This window comes from Dermacentor silvarum, unplaced genomic scaffold, assembly GCF_013339745.2.
Source record: "Dermacentor silvarum isolate Dsil-2018 unplaced genomic scaffold, BIME_Dsil_1.4 Seq29, whole genome shotgun sequence".
Lineage (NCBI taxonomy): Eukaryota > Metazoa > Arthropoda > Arachnida > Ixodida > Ixodidae > Dermacentor > Dermacentor silvarum.
The window spans coordinates 648-17,500 of NW_023605993.1; the positions used below are offsets into that span (position 1 = coordinate 648).

A 16,853-nucleotide genomic window follows, 5' to 3' on the forward strand; every position below is an offset into this window, starting at 1 on the left:
ACAACGGTCGTGGGTCCGCGTGCCATGATTAACTATATCCTAATTAACTGTCTTAATTAACTTTGCCTTAAGTAACACCAAAGGTCGTGGGTTCGAGTGCCTTAATGAACTCTATGTTAATTAAGGTAGAGTTAACTAAGGCACTCGAAACCACGACCTTTGTTGGTGGCACCATGAAATTAGCTGCCGTAACACCGGACGTCGGATTTTTCGGCCCATGAGCCATCTACGGTTTTCGCCTTAATAAATTGTTTTCAATTTGACTTGTGTGGTTCTCGTCGTTCTTCGCGTTTTATAGCCTTAAAAACGCCAAGCTTTCACTGAAGTACTTCGGTATCTTGCTTTTAAAAAACGCGTATCCTGGCACTGAGTGTTCTCGAACAAACGAGTGGTTCTAGGTTTCAATATTTTCGGCGGCATCAGATACTTATGTTCCCTGACCCACTGTAAACATGTAATCTTATATAGAACTGAATTAAAAAGAACTGAACCCGATTAATCTTCACAGCTCAATGGATAAGAGTCCCGCATAGCGCTAGCTAAAGCACCTCCATCCACGGCTGCGCGTGGATGGTGGGGCTTTAGCGCTAGCTAGATTGAGGTCCTTAACAAGTTAAGGACCGCACAAAGAGCGATGGAACGAAAAATCCTAGGACTAACGTTAAGAGACAGGAAGAGAGCGGTGTGGATCAGAGAACAAACGGGGATAGCCGATATTCTAGTTGACATTAAGCGGAAGAAATGGAGCTGGGCAGGCCACGTGATGCGTAGGATGGATAACCGGTGGACCATTAGGGTTACAGAATGGATACCAAGAGAAGGGAAGCGCAGTCGAGGTCGGCAGAAAAACAGATGGGATGATGAAATTAGGAAATTTGCAGGCGCAAGTTGGAATACGCTAGCCCAAGACAGGGGTAACTGAAGATCGCAGGGAGAGGCCTTCGTCCTGCAGTGGGCATAAAATATAGGCTGATGTGATGATGATGATGAGATTGAGGCATCTCAGTCACATCTCTGCCGTGTGGAATCGCTCTAGTGGCTGAAACGATACTATAGTTGCACAATCGAAATAACGTTTGCTCACAATCCCGGAAATAATTCCCCTCACACAGAATTAACCGCGTAAATTGCGTTAACGCAGCGCGCAGGCTCCTTAACCGTGATGCGACCAGGCCAAGGTAAAGTCCCTATATAAGAAAAGTACCGCCATCTACTCTTTCCTCTCCTAAAGCGCTTACTTTTTTCTTTACTTTTTGCTTGCGAAAGCGAAGTCGACGGTGGCGCACCTGGAAAGTCCACGTTGAAGCTTTCAGGCCGGGCGCGCGCCGCCGCCGCTGGCGGCGACTGCGGCTGCGCAGAGGACTTTCAACATGGCTCTGAGGCGGAAAAAAAGAAAATATAAAGAAGTGAAAAGCGCGCGCTATCATCGTCCAATCGGAGATACAGGAGAGAGAGAAGCGGCGTTTATCAAAGGATGGCGGTACTTTTCTTATATAGGGATTTTAGGCCAACGGCGTCGGAAGCGCCACCTCGCGAGCGGGAACCGAAGGGGGCCACGTTTTGCCGCTGCATCCCGGCGGAGTTTGCAAACTGGCAAAGTATAATCTAGTAACGGTGCTCAGAATTGTGTAGTTGTAGGCTTAGTTAATATCTTTATAAAGGATCAGATAAGGTGTAACTTCGTTTAAAAGAGTATTGTGTGATGAGCAGTGAGGCCAGATGAAAAGGCGGTCAAATTTAAAAGAAAAAATAAGAATATACATTGTAAAACTTAGAATGGGATAAATTTAGAGGAATTAATTGTACTAAGAATAGTAAGGACTGTAGGAATCAGAATGTTGTTCGTTTCGTTACTTGAATGAAATCACTCATGACATCAATCATGTTACTCTGACTAAATCCCGGTGCCGATGCAGTGAAAGATAGTAATATTCCAGAACTTAAATGCAAACCAAGTTTACCAAGAGGTGCTTCAAGAAGTTTTTTTTTGTGTGTTGCAAACATGAGACATTTAAATAATAATGACCAGTTTATATCAGTTTTCTTCATCATTGTTGTTGGTAATGTGGCACTCTTCACCTCTGGAAACTGCTGGAGCGCAGCCACCATGCGGTGATCAAAGAGGGGAAATTCAGAGCACTTTGGAACGCCGGATACATTTACGCACAAGACGTAATTTGTTTTCAGTTGAATGCGTAGGGTATAAGCGATAGCCTAAAACAAATAGAAAAAGCTTTGTACCAAATGCAACCTGATGACATGACCTACTCTCTGGACTTTCGTTGTAAAACAAGTTTAATGAACCCGTTCTTATTGGTGAAGAGGACACATGAGTATTAAAGAAACCACAAAATTGAATCTCACAGAAAGAATCTGTCGGAGCAATTCTCCATTCACCTACATCCACTCAAATTGGACAGTATATTTGCACAAGGTGTCGCACGCCCGCGCTAAGAAGACTGGGACGCGCACTCTGCTAGATGCGGGCGCTGAAGAAGTGGAACTGGAGACTGAGAATGCAGGCTTTAGAATGTAGTTAGTTTTCTGTTAATATTTTATCTAGTTAGTTTATGTATAGGACCTCTCAAAATCTGTGTTAAGGAGTTGCCAAAATCTTAATTTTGATTCTTCGCCTTTACCCCTTTTGTTCGTTGTTGGGTGTATGTTTTATTTTATCCAGTGTGGCCAATCCCCGTCGTGGGTACGAGCCATGTTTTAAAGCAACAACAACAACATATCGATGCCATCTTGTCCAGCTGTCTTTATTGCCGACGCTGTGCACATCCTGAAGTGCCATTTCGTGACAAAACTGGTGGAGGTGCTGGGTACGGTTCATCCGATGCCACAAACCCCTCCTGGTAGCGGGAGTACCAGCCCGTTCTTATTGGGGAAGAGGACACATGAGTATTAAAGAAACCACAAAATTGAATCGCGCAGAAAGAACCAGTGAACAATTTTTTTTTCGCGGGGGAAACAGGGATTCGCCCCAAAACTTCGCATGCGATGCACGCTGCAGCTGTGCTGACACAGGCGGCGTATTGCTGCTTGGAACGGGACTTTGGATCGCTTGCTCAACTTCATTTCTCACGAGAGCAGAAATGAAACCCAGCATGGGCTGAGGCGGGAAGCAGAGCCGTTGAAGCTTGCCCCAGCCCATCACGCACCACACAGCGGATAAGGTCCTGAAGAAAGTCCACGTTTTCAAACGCAATCGTGCCCGCCGGTGAAGCAGCGTTCTTTGCCTGTCATACGGAGCTGAGCGCTGCATGGTCCGTCGGTGAAGAAAACGTTCACATGCCTATCATACAAAGCCGAGCGTTGCTGCAGCATCTTCTCCATCGTGGTGGCTTCGGTCAAGAATTCAGCCATGGTCTTCGGCGGGCTTCGAACAAGGCCATTAAATAGCTGTTTTTTAACTCCACGCATCAAATGACGCAGCTTATTTTCCTCAGGCATGGTCGGGTCTGCCCGATGAAAGAGGCACGTCATATCTTCGACGTACGACGTCACGCTCTGATTCGGCAGATGGATGCAGGAGTGGAGCACCGGTTCGGCTCGTTCGCAGCTATCAGCATTGCATGGTGTAGCTCTCCAGCAAGGAACGGCGGGACTCGAGCCACGATTTGATGAACCCTTCTCGGTTCTCGTACCAAGTGTGAGCACTGTCCTCCAAGCTGAGGTAGACGTTTCTCAACTTCGCCGCGTCGCTCCACTCGTTGATCTCTGCAACGTGCTCTAACTGAGCCAACAAATCTTCTGCGTCTTCGAAGATGTCTCTGTGGAAAACTTTCGGCACTCGTAGATTCTGAAGCAGGTACTGAGTTGCCGGTGTGGCCGTACCTTGCATAACAGTCGGTGGAGACGTCGACGTTCCTTCAGAAAGCAGTCCTTCCATGCCGGTCCTTGGGGGCGCCGACATTGTTTCGGAAATATGTTCACGCTCCGGAGGCAAGCTTCGTATTCACCTGCTGGCCCGGTTTACAATATAATGAAATTACCTAATAACTGCGCGGCAGGAGTTGACGATATTGAAGCACAGTCAAAGCACATATCTGCGGTATTGCAGCCACCAATGTTTTCCAACATTTTCAAACAAATGCTAACAGTCGCACTTTTTTCTGACAAGTTGAAGATATTACGAGTATCTGCTTTGCGCTAAAGAACACAATGAACACAATGAACACGGCAACTATCGCTCCATTTCTGTTTTGACAGTTTTCTCAAATTTCGCTGCTGAAGATGTTTTAAACACGTGTTTAGTTCCATATCTTGATCTTACCAACGCAATAGGAACATAACAATACGGTTTTAAAAAACGAAGGTCAAATAAAATGGTATTAACTTGCATGAGGAATGAAATAACAACATTGAAGGCAAACTTCAAACAATCGTATTATTCGTAGACCTTAAATTTTTTTTTGGATTATGTAAACAATAAAATTATTTGAGAAATAAGAGGTACCGCACTCCGCTACGCCTCAACAAGAGCTACTTTACATCGAGGTCGCAATTAATGTACCAGTGTAAATGGCGTAAATGAACATACGTACCGCTGTACTGCAGGGTTCAATTTTAGGCCCGCTATCTGTTACTCCTGCATATCAACGACATAGTCAATATTCAGCCCACCATCTTAATGGTGATAAAGGAAAATGACACTAATAATTTCGTTATTCGTCCTATCACACTCTAGAGACCCTTGCCGCGACGATCTCGTGTGCGCCGCATTGTTTGATCACATGGTGACGCGTCCATAGCTTGCCTCAGCTGCCTCCGTTGCCTCCGTGTTTACAATGGATGTGTATGACGCCGGTGCGACTTAGCAAACATCTGTTTCGGTGGATATCGTGGACTGTGACTGGGTGAATGACACGAATCGCTGAGGCAACTTGCCGCGCGCCGTCGCAAGCGCCGTCTCGTTCCTCTAGAGCTAACTGCTCCGCGAAGAGGGTCTGTAAACAGAAACGCAAACGTATCGCTGACTCAGCGGTTATAGCTTCCTCGCTGAGGGTTTCCTCAAAGAGAATAATACGCTAGCTAAAGAGGGGTTTCCCATTTACCAGCGGTGGTACACGCGGCCGCGGTGTCTGCCATGGCAGAAACGTGACTGGCTAGACACGTGCAAGTATAGAGGGCAGCGGCGGCAGAGACTTCCACACTCGCCGCTTGCTGGGTACCAAAAAAAAAAATGTCACAGTTTCGCCCTAAGGGCGAAGCAATGAATGCGATAGCAACACAGCAATGTCATACGAAGTAAGGTGAGCGGCTTTGGTAGCAATATGAATTGTAGTAAACATGAGCTGATTAAGTAAGCAGGTGTGCTGCGGCGTAAGTAGAACGACATGAAGAGAGACTGGATGACCACGAGAAGGCGCGTGTGAAACGGTGGTGTTGATGAGAAGCGCTGCCCGTGGGCAGCGCGTGCGAAGGGACACACCTGTAGTGCTGCACTGCCGATCCGGGCAGCATTGCATGTGTAGCGTGCGTTGGAAAATGTGGCCCGACTATTACTAACTGTGGTGTGAGCGCGCACAAACAAACATGAATAGATCACACTGAATGACTGCAGACAACGACTGTCAAAACGCTGGCAGCAAGCGCATATACGCCGCAGCGGGCGAAGGTACGTGCGGTCTATCGCTTCAACGGAAACTGAGCGGCGAATGCACAGCGCATAAAGGTCAGAGCCGTGGGGAGATAAGAGACGGTGCGGACCAGCGACGCGAGCGGTTGTTGGCAGAGTAGAAGTGCCCCCCCCCCCCCCCCCCCGCTCTCTCCGGCGCTCGCTTCCCGCTTCCTTGCTTGCGCGTGGGAGATTGAGTGTGTTCGCTCTCCGTGACAGCGTGCGTGCCCGCACGCTTCCGCTCGGGCATACGGCGCGCGGCGAAGATTTTATCTATACGGAACCTCACGGCGACGGCGACGACAACGGCAGAAATCCGGTGGAAGTGTCCATATAATTGCTATCGCAATAAAAAAAATTGGCGATGCCTGCGGGATCTCACGCGACTCACCCGGTAGCGCTGATAGCGCTTGCGCTTCTCGTGCGCAGCCTGCGTGAAGGAAGTTTTCCCCTCTCCCCAACCTGATGGTGCGCGTATGCCCGACGCGTCGTTTTCCGCGCGGGCGACCATCTTGGGACACAAGGGCTCCCACACCATTTCATTTCTAAACACACGAGTAGACAGGTGCAGGTTATCACACTGCACAATGGTACGTCCTTTAACACAGCACCTGCCCCAATTATTTCATCCTTCGGAGCAACAGTGGCTCGGCGGGTGAACAGGATGATGCTCTATAGTGTTTACTAGACAGCGTAAATTACTGTGTCCGATTTCGACAATTGCACCGCTCACCACACAAATCTGAATGTGTGGTAATCGTGTTTGAACATAACAGAGAAAATGTATATCAAGTAAGAAACAGACTTGCAGATCTACGGCACACCAGTCCCTACGGTCAATAGCTCACGAGTCCTTGCCTTCCACCAACGGTGTGTCAGCAGGACAATGCCCGACTGCGTGCAACCTGCTGCAGAAGGTGACTCAAATACTTCTCATGCTTGGAATTGTTAGGAGTAAACGCACAGCAACCACCTTGAAGGAAAATTTTACTGCTGGGAAGACGAAGCAGAGACAGGAACAAAGACGGCGACACGGGCGGTGCAGCGAGAGGAACAAGAACACCAGGGGCGGTATTCTGTAAGAGTCTACCTAGTGGACTGTCCATTTCGGCGGCCGTTGATTCGCTGCTGCTTGATGTGCAGGAAGGAGACTGGCTGGCACCTTCCTGCACATCAAGAAGCAGCGAATCAACGGCCGCCGAAATAGACAGTCCACTAGATAGACTCTTACAGAATACCGCCCCAGGAGTAAAGATGCCAGAAAGCAACAAAAACGACGACACTGGCGATATACTGTCGTCGTTGTTATTGCTGTTCATGCTTCGTATTTTTATGGGTAAACACGTATGTCTTAGTAGTAAATGTAAACTACGCCAAAAACAAGTTCATCTAAATCACGTCTACAACGCATGAAGGAGGTCCTGGTTTATTCTGTAGTGAACAGCCAGCACCCTTGTATTAAGCTAATGGAAGCAAGAAAAACGACTTGAGACCGTGCAACGAAATTGCACATACGTCTAACTTTTGGAGTACCCAATTTGCATCATATTGGTGCAAATGACACAGCATGCCCAGCCGAGATATGGTATTGAACCTCGCACATTTCCGGCAGAACTCCAGAGTAGTGGCAGCATACACTTTGGTATCTCCTTTCTGCATTGTGAAAAAAAGGCGAAAGCTTGTACTAGGCCGCGCAAAGCTCAAGACACAGCGAAGCTGGCCGATTGATTGCGTCTCTTGGTTGTAGCTAGGTTGAACTTGGCCATGTGGAGGTTTAAACTTGGTTGTAGCTAGGCCTATACTCGTGTACGTCATCTGTGCTAGTACTGGAAATGCTGCGGTAGTACTGGAAAGGTGCGCCGCGCCGTCAAGCCACCGCCGCGCCATCGCCGCCGCCACAGCTGGTATGACGTCATGCTCACCCGCACCGTCGGGCTACCGCGGCGCACTCTTAATTCACACTTGATTCACACTTGATTCACACTTGATTAACTCTTGATTTACCTATCACTGCCTGGTTCACCTTCATTTGCTCTATCATCTCGATTTTACTTCCATCACACTTGGTTTGCTCTATTACTCCAAATTTCCAATTTTCATCACTCTTGATTCACCCTATCACCACTTGATTCACCTTCATTCACTCTTAATTCGCTCATTTACTCTTCGTTTACTTAGCTTGCTCTATCTCATTATTACCTTTCGTTTGACTCCTATCACCCAAATAAACCCCTTTATTTCACCTCCATCATCATCATCATCATCATCATCATCATCATCATCATCATCATCATCATCATCATCATCATCAGCAGCAGCAGCAGCAGCAGCCTATATTTATGTCCACTGCAGGACGAAGGCCTTTCTCTCCCTGTGATCTCTAATTACCCCTGTCTTGCGATAGCTGATTTCAGCTTGCGCCTGAAAATTTCCTAGCTTCATCACCCCACCTAGTTTTCTGCCGTCCTCGACTGCGCTTCCCCTCTCTTGGTATCCATTCTGTAACTCTAATGGTCCATCGGTTATCCATCCTACGCATTACGTGGCCTGCTCAGCTCCATTTTTTTTCGTTGAATGTCAACTAGAATGTCGGTTATCCCCGTTTGTTCTCTGATCCACACCGCTCTCTTCCTGTCTCTTAACGTTAGGCCTAACATTTTTTGTTCCATCGCTCTTTGTGCGGTCCTTAACTTATTCTCGAACTTCTTTATTAATCGCCAAGTTTCTGCCTCATATGTTAGTACTGGTAGAATGCTATGATTGTGCACTGTTCTTTTCAACGACAATGGTAAGCTCCCAGTCAGGATTTGGCAATGTCTGCCGTATACGCACTCCAACCCAATTTTATCCTTCTGTAAATTTCTTTCTCATGATCAGGGTCCCCTGTGAGTAATTGACCTAGATAAACGTACTCCTTTAGAGACTCTAGAGGCTGACTGGCGATCCTGAGTTCTTGTTCTCTTGCCAGGCTTTTTAACATTATATTTGTCTTCGGCATCTTAATCTTCAACCCCACTCTTACACTTTCTTGGTTAAGGTCCTCAATCTAGCTGTAATTCGTCCCGATTATATTGTTGCTGAATAGGACAATGTCATCTGCAAACCGAAGATTGTTGAGATATTCGCCGTTGATCCTCACTCCTAAGTCTTCCCAGTCTAAGAGCTTGAATACTTCTTCTAAGCATGCAGTGAACAGCGTTAGATAGATTGTGTCTTCTTGCCTGACCTCTTTGTTGATAGGTATCTTTCTACTTCTCTTGTGGAGAACCAAGGTTGCTCTGCAATCCTTGTAGCTATTTGCGAAGATATTCACGTATGCCTTCTGTACTCCTTGATTACGCAGTGCCTCTATGACTGCTGGTATCTCTACTGAATCAAAGGCTTTTTCATAATCTATGAAAGCCATATAGAGAGGTTGATTGTACTCTGCAGAATTCTCTACTACCTGATTGATGACATGGATATGATCCATCATAGAATATCCCTTCCTAACGCCAGCCTGTTCTCTTGTTTGGCTGAAGTCAAGTGTTGCCCTGATTTTATTCGAAATTATCTTGGTGAATATTTTATACAATGCTGAAAGCAAGCTAATAGGTCTATATTCCTTCAATTATTTAACGTCTCTCTTCTTATGGATGAGTATAATGTTGGTGTTCTTCCAGCTTTCTGGTACACTTGAAGTCGTGAGGCATTGCGTATAAAGGGCCGCAGGCTTTTCAAGCATGATATCTCGTCCAAATCTATAATTAAATCGACTGTTATTGCATCTTCTCCGGCAGCTTTTCGCCTGGTCATGTCTTTCAAGGCCCTTCGAACTTCATCGCTAGTTATAGGAGTCTCTGTATCCTGTTCATCACTACTTCGAATGAAAGTAGCTTGGTTGCTCTGGGGACTGTACAGGTCAGTATAGAATTCTTCCGCTGCTGTTACTAGGTCATCGAAATTGCTGATGACATCACCCTGCTTATTTTTCAGTGCATACATCTTGCCTTGTCCTATATGCCAAGTTTTCTTCACACTGATTTCATGCTGGGTCCATATTTTACTGCTTCTCAATCTTTTTCACGTTATAATTTTGGATATCCCTTACTTTCTTCGTGTTGATCAGTTTCGACAGTTCAGCGAATTCTGTCTGATCTCTCGAGTTTGAGAGTTTCATGTCTTGCCGTTCTTTTATTAGGTCCTTTGTTAGTTGGGAGAGCTTACCTACTGGTTGCCTCGGTGCCTTACCTCCCACTTCAATTGCTGCTTCTGAGATCAGCCTAGTTACGGTTTCATTCATTACCTCTATGTTGTCTTCATCTTCCTGTTCTAAAGCTGCATAATTGTTTGCGAACACCAGCCTGAATTGGTCTGCTTTTACCCTTACTGCCTCTAGGTTGGCCTATTTCCTCTTGACTAATTTCACTCTTTCTGTCTTCAAATTGAGAGAAATCCTAGACATCACTAACCTATGGTCACTGTACTTTACCTTACCTAACACTTCTACATCCTGCACTATGCTTGGATCGGCAGAGAGTATGAAATATATTTAATTCCTTGTTTCTCCATTAGGGCTTTTCCAGGTCCACTTCCTGTTGCTACGCTTCCTGAAGAAGGTATTCATTATTCGAGCCTATTCCTTTCCGCGAATTCTACCAACATCTCTCCTCTAGTGTTCCTAGAATCGATGCCGTAGTTGCCAATTACTTGCTCAACAGCCTGCTTTTACCGCACTTTTGCCTTGAAGTCGCCCATTACTACAGTATACTGAGTTTGCACCTTCCTCATTGCTAATTCAACATCTTCATAAAACCGTTCTTTTTCTTCATCATCGTGACTGGAGTTTGGGGCGTAGGCTTGTAGTACCTTCATTCTATACCTCCTATTGAGCTTTATTACGACGACTGCTACCCTCTCATTAATGCTGTAGAATTCATCAATGTTGCCCACTAATGTCCTTATGGACTAGAAATCCTACCCCGAATTCTCTCTTATCTGGAAGACCTCTGTAGCATAGGATCTGACCGTTAGTCAGCACTGCTTAAGCCTCACCAATTCTTCTAATCTCACTAAGGCCAATAATATCCCAGGAAATACCTGATAATTCTTCAAGTAGCCCTGCTAAACTAGCCTCACTCGATAGGGTGCGAGCGTTGAACGTTGCCAGGTTCAGTTTCCAGTGGTGGCCTGTCCGGACTCAGAAATTCTTTCTGCCGCGTCGCAGGTCTGACCGCCGCCTTGGTCAGATGCTCCGCAGCCGCTGGGGACTGAGGGCCATGGGTAAATAGTAGGAGTCATGAGGGAGGTAGTGGCCGAATACTGCACCAGGGAGGCCAATTCTTGTTCTCGTGAGGGGGGGAGGGGGGGGGGGACTTTGTTGACGCTTAGCGGGCCTTCCGAATTTGGTTGCTCCTTGACTAGTATAGCCCCACTAGCTCTCGGCGATATTTTTTTTTTGTTTTCTTCCGGTTTCAGGTGCCACTCCATGCCTGAAAATGTAGTGGACTGGAGGAGGATTCGAACTTACGACCTTCAGATTACTATACTATTAAAAAAAATCGAACAGAACATTACACGTCTAGGCTATACACAACCAAAATCCTCCAACTTAACTTCAGAATGATCCTAAAAAATGCAATTTTTATTTTTATTATTTATTTTATTTAGAAATACGGTTAACCCTCTCTTGAGGGTCATTACTGGGAGGGAGCACATTTTGCATGCAGACGTTTACGCACATACACACTCATATACACATGCATACAGTTATATGTATATATAAGTAATACAACCAAACAACAAGAGACATTTATATAACAATAACCATAGCTAAAGCTCAGACTAATCATCATAGTAAATCAGATAAATGTACGTCAAGTAAACGTATGAATTCAATAACATCATTTGCATTGACCACATAATTCGGAAGCCCGTTCCATGCCTCGATTACATCAGGAAAAAAAGAATAGCCATACATAATCGTTCGAGCAAAGTAAGGCTCAAGCACTCGTGTATGATTCACCCTCTCACTTCGTTTCCCTGGCAATAACAGGTAGTCGTTTTTGTTAATACCGAAATTCCCTTTCATCAACTGAAAAAGAAACTTTAACCTACTTTTAATCCTGCGTTTGTTTGGCGATTCTAGATCACACAATCTTAACATCGCTGTAACAGTGTCATGCTTTGTATACTTTGAACTGTAGTGAAGAGGAATACCCGGCGCTGCAGCCACATCGCTAGTCGTCCGGGAGGCGCGAGCTCGAGATTGCCTGAGCTGTCTAAGTTTAGTTTCCTGAAAGCAAACATCAAATTAACTCAAAATTTATCTGCCTCTACCACGATCAGAAGAGACCAACATTGCCCTCTGCCTACAGAACGTTCCTAAAACTCAAACTTGTTCCAAAGTATCCTCAAAGAAATCAATGCACTCCATCAATGCACTCTTAAATCACCACCAGTTCACTATTAATTCACCTCCCTGTGTACGCATTATCACTTCAGTTCACTAGCTTAATCATTCTTCCACCCTTTTGCGCGCATTATCGCCTCTTGTCCTAAGAAGACCATTTCGTGTCGACGACGCGGTTTTGAAACGGCCTTGAAACGGAGACCTCACCATGAGACATATAAGGCTCTCGCCTTAAAAACATACGAGAATGCATCTGCCTTGGGTGGGGCTCTGCCCCTTGCCACCCCATCCTTGTAGCTTCCAGCGCGCTAGCAGAGAGAAAGCCGCGCATCGGTGCGACAACTATACCTCTAACTCCGCTTAGATTTGAAGGATTCGAAAACGTTTTGCGCATGAGATGGCGTGAGGTGACGTCTTTAAATAGTGAGGCAATTCTATGATTAGTTACAAAAGTGTTTCAGGGCCAGTTTAAAAGTGTGTCTCCACTTAAGCTGTCTAGATCATTGGCAGACGCAACAAGTGATCCACGTGTCCTCGGTATAATCCAGGAAGAATGTTACGGGATCCACGTCCATCATAAAGCGTTGCTTCATCCCCACTATACACAAAGTATACTGGTGTTAGCTATTACATTCAGAATGATTGCACATTGTTCGAGCAAATGAACTGCCGAGACAGTGGAATTAGGAAAGTTGTGTTCAGGCAAACCAACTGTTTCTATTGAAGACGAACAGTGATTTTTGCTCTCGTAAAAGAGGACGCAAAAAAAGTGAAAGATATGCAAGACCAGCAATTGACCTCAAAGCCACCGTTGTCGAGCACGTCGCTCTGCAGATACTGTGCTTTTTGGTCACACTTATGGGTATGATTAAGAGCTAACCCTTTTCAGACCCAACATAATACTACTGACATTATTTTCAACCGGTCTCTTACAAACCTGAAAAACGAAATAATGCTCGACGGCACGGGGATATGCGCCCAGCAGCACCTCCACGTATCTTTACAAAAACCAGTTTCTTCAGCTTGTTCAGATTAAATTGTCTTTTGTTAGCCTAAACAGTTCAATCGAGGTTTAACATAACCCGGCGGTTCGTTACGCTCACTTTTCATTCTGCATTGCCATGTCAATCTCGTGGCATTTCAATTGTATATACCACACCCTCATTTATGCCTTCGCTGACGATGCCAGGGGACGTATTCTGCGACGATCACTGTCGGCGATAATATCGCCTCGGCGACAGTATAGCCGTCAGGCGCGCGCTGAGTGACTGGTTGAGCAAAATCGGATGAGCTGATTGGCTGGTTGAGCCCTAGGTCACGCGAAGGCGATAGTATCACCGAGGCGATCATCGCAGAATACGTCTCCGGGATTATATCCTCCCAAAAGCCATTGCCCATCATCGTGAACATCAACTTTCATTCTTTTCAATGTTAAAGCAGAAACGAAAAGATTAAAAAATTTCGGTGTAACACAAAGCTAGGTGCAGGCGGCAAGGGTTTATCATCGCGGCCACCACTTTTCGAGATGCATATACCGTTTGCAAGACGTTCAACTGGGGACGTATTCTGCTACGATCGCCTCGGCGATGCTATTGCCTTCGCGTGACGTTGGGTTCAACCAGCCAATCAGATCATCCGATTTTGTTCAACCAGCGAACCAGCGCGCCTGCTGGCGATACTGTGGCCGAGGCGATAGTATCGCCGAAACTGATCGTCGTAGAATACTTCCCCCGATTTAAGCAGCAGTGACGATGAATACGGAACATCACTGCTTAAGTGTTTCGCCGCAGTGCTTTTGGAAACCAGTCAAGTTAACCGCACGTAAATGTCAAGTTAACAACGCACCTTATGCTACCAAAGACTCACTGACCGCCGTAACGGGAGTCCTCGCTCTTCAGTTACGTAATGACAACCAGGAACACGACAGGGCCACTAGGCGAAAGCCACCGTAGACAAAACGTGAACGCAGATGGTATTGTTGGCATAGATCGAACACAACAACAATGGTACGTTTTGAAAATTGTTCTACGTGCATTTATATATTTCCATGAATATAAGACGGGGTAAGCGTCGGGTTTCCACGTTGTCCGAAAGTTCATACTTTGGCATTACTTGTCGAGCACAAAATAAACTCTAGAAGTCGTTCGTTCCACACTATCGCGTTGGAATCCAATATGCTCCAAAGAGGCATGCCGGAAACACCATATATGAAGTTCAGCTGTTCAAGGTGCCACTATAGTAAGGGCACTGTCACATTTCTTTCTGCGTGCCTATTGGCACCCTTTTCAAGACCCGGCCATATAAATCCTGCATTCGCTTTAGCAGTGTTTCGTACCGGTATGCGCCATTCAGGCCGGCGGACATAGCGCCCTGGTCCGTACCGAGTTGAACCACGACTGCGTTTTCATACTTGGCGTAGCGCTCGACGAAGTGTTTCAGTACAGCCTGCTGCAGGACACGCGGGTACGACGAGTTGCCCCGGAGGCAGGCCTCGAGCGCGTCGCAAACCGCGACTCTGAGGGTCTGGTAGCGTAGGTTGGCGTTGTAGCCGGTTATCTTTTCGAGCCAGCTCCCGAACTCGTGCCCGAGTCCCGGCTCGTTGGCCAACGGATCCTCGCTGAGCAGCGACTGGATAGAAACTAGCACTGTCTCGAGGGTCATGTCTGCGCTCCACGATGGACCGGGAAAGGTGCCCAGGATGCTAAGCGAGACCAGCCCGCTGCTGTACAGGTTCGGATTGAAGCGCACCCTTCCGGAGTTCGTTGTCATGAGGCGTACCAGCGGTGGCCTGGCGGGGTAGTCCGGGAGGCACGTGAGCACGAAGTGGAAGAAGCCTCCTTCGTAAGGCGTGTCGTCGGGTCCCACGACGACGGCGTGGACGTTCGTGATGTTGTTCTCTTCTGGTTCGACGAACACGCCAGGCGGCGGGTCGTCGAAGATGTGCACGAGGTCGCGATTGAGCCTCAGCAGGCACTGCGTCGAAGGCTGCTCGGGCTGGCTCCAAGCGGGCTCTAAGCTAAAGGCGGCTGCTCGTCGCGCGGTTTCGTCGCTGGTGGAAGTATGGGCGACGGCGTTCGCAAGCGGACGACGCTGCATTCCGTTACCCTTTGTGCCCAGTGCTCTGACTAGCTTTGACCAGCTCTGATCGCCTGGCACTGACCTGTGAAATGTCTCCCTTCACGTGCTTGCTTGCACTGCAAATCGTGGCCGACACCTACTACGGGGGATGGGCCAAGAAGCCGGCAGTTAAATCTGGAGAGCAGGTAAAAGCCTAAAATAAAAAAGCAGGAAAGAAAAGGAGCGAGAGGAAGAAATTGCACGAAGACAACAGAACAAATTATAAAGAGTCTAATTTTGGCGAAGAAAACTTTTTTTGCTGACGTTGATTCATTTTCAACACATATGCCTTCACATCGTCTTCGTCGTTGTAGCGCTGTACCTGCCGCTGTAGTTTCCGAGAGAGAGGGAATAACTTTTACACAGAAGAGCCTGCGAGCGTGGGTAGTTCTACCGCTGTACAGTGGGTGCTCCCTTCAGTCCAGGAGTCCAGCGGCCTTAGCTGCCCTTTGCTCGGTCGACCAGTCCGTGCTGGTCCGTCGAGCCTAAGCGGACAGCACTATTTCCCATTATGCTTTCCTTCTATTTAAATACATGGAAACGGGGAAATTCATTTTGCTCGGTCTTCACTGCGCCAAATTTGATCAGGTTTGTTGCACTTGAAAGAAGTTAAACGCACTTAGGGACTTCAAGATGCAGGTTTCTTGTTTTTTTTAGGTTGTCGATTGTTTTTTTACTGAGCTTGTTGAATATTACAAAACTAAAAATACAGACACAAATGGCAAGTTTTCAACTCTGCAACTCAGTAATAAACAATGTCAGAATCCTGTAAACTGGCCTTGATAAGATAACGTAATCGGACGAAAATTATGTATTATACACTGCTTCCAAATATCCCACTAATTTGTCAGTATATAAAATTCTCAAAACCCTCCTAGGGCATTGTAACAATATAATAAAATATGTAAACTCATGAAAGAGAAAAATGTCATCAGCCCGAGTGTAGCACAAAGATAAATTATGGGGTTTTACGTGCCAAAACCAGTATCTGATTACGAGGCACGTCGTAGTGGGGGACTCCGGAATAATTTCTATCACCTGGGGTTCTTTAAGGTGCACCTAAATCTAAGTACACGGGTGTTTTCGCATTTCGTCCCCATCGAAATGCGCCGCCGTGGCCGGGATTTGATGCCGCGACCTCATGCTTAGCAGCCCAACACTATAGCTACTAAGAGCACGAACGCATATACAGAAAGAAAATCCATACGGGTAGATATCTCTATAAAACACGTTAACGGGCTAGTTGGTGCATGATTAATTACCATAATTGTGGCACAGCAAAAAACGAGGAACGATACAAGCAACGTCATAGACAACAGTAAAGCTATACGGGTTTCTCAGACACGCAGTGGAAATCGGGTGGACGACACATTTTCCCTTTCATGAACCTTTCTCTATCTTGCGTCCTTGCGCAGAACAGATGATGCCAAACTGTAAACTCATCATACCAACTTTGTCCGCTTTAGATGCTCATAAAAGATGCACAATTGTAAATACACACGCAATTTGCACGTGCAGGACGATGAGCGAGACTTGGTCCTGTATATGTTGAGACATTTACAATTATGCATCCTACACATTCGCCCAGTTCTTTATAGTTCTATAGCAGATTCAGTTGACAGAACTGCGTGTCGTTTTCGGTGCAGAGTTATATATTCGTAAAGTTCGTGTTTTAATCATTTTTACAATACCAATCTTCGACAATGTTTGTAGAAATACTAT

The 16,853-nt window shown here is 46.3% G+C and overlaps 1 protein-coding gene across 1 annotated transcript; it reads right to left on the reverse strand.

The window, feature by feature from the left end:
• Window positions 1–14,264: 14,264 nt before the first annotated feature.
• Window positions 14,265–15,110, reverse strand: LOC119434863 (ubiquitin-conjugating enzyme E2 Z). The gene has a single exon (XM_037701910.1). It carries the CDS (start codon window positions 15,108–15,110, stop codon window positions 14,265–14,267), a length of 846 nt encoding a protein of 281 aa, XP_037557838.1.
• Window positions 15,111–16,853: the final 1,743 nt, after the last annotated feature.

Bases quoted from the DNA above. Each gene is read 5' to 3' on its own strand.
- LOC119434863 (XM_037701910.1), bottom strand. From the start codon at position 15,110: ATGCAGCGTCGTCCGCTTGCGAACGCCGTCGCCCATACTTCCACCAGC.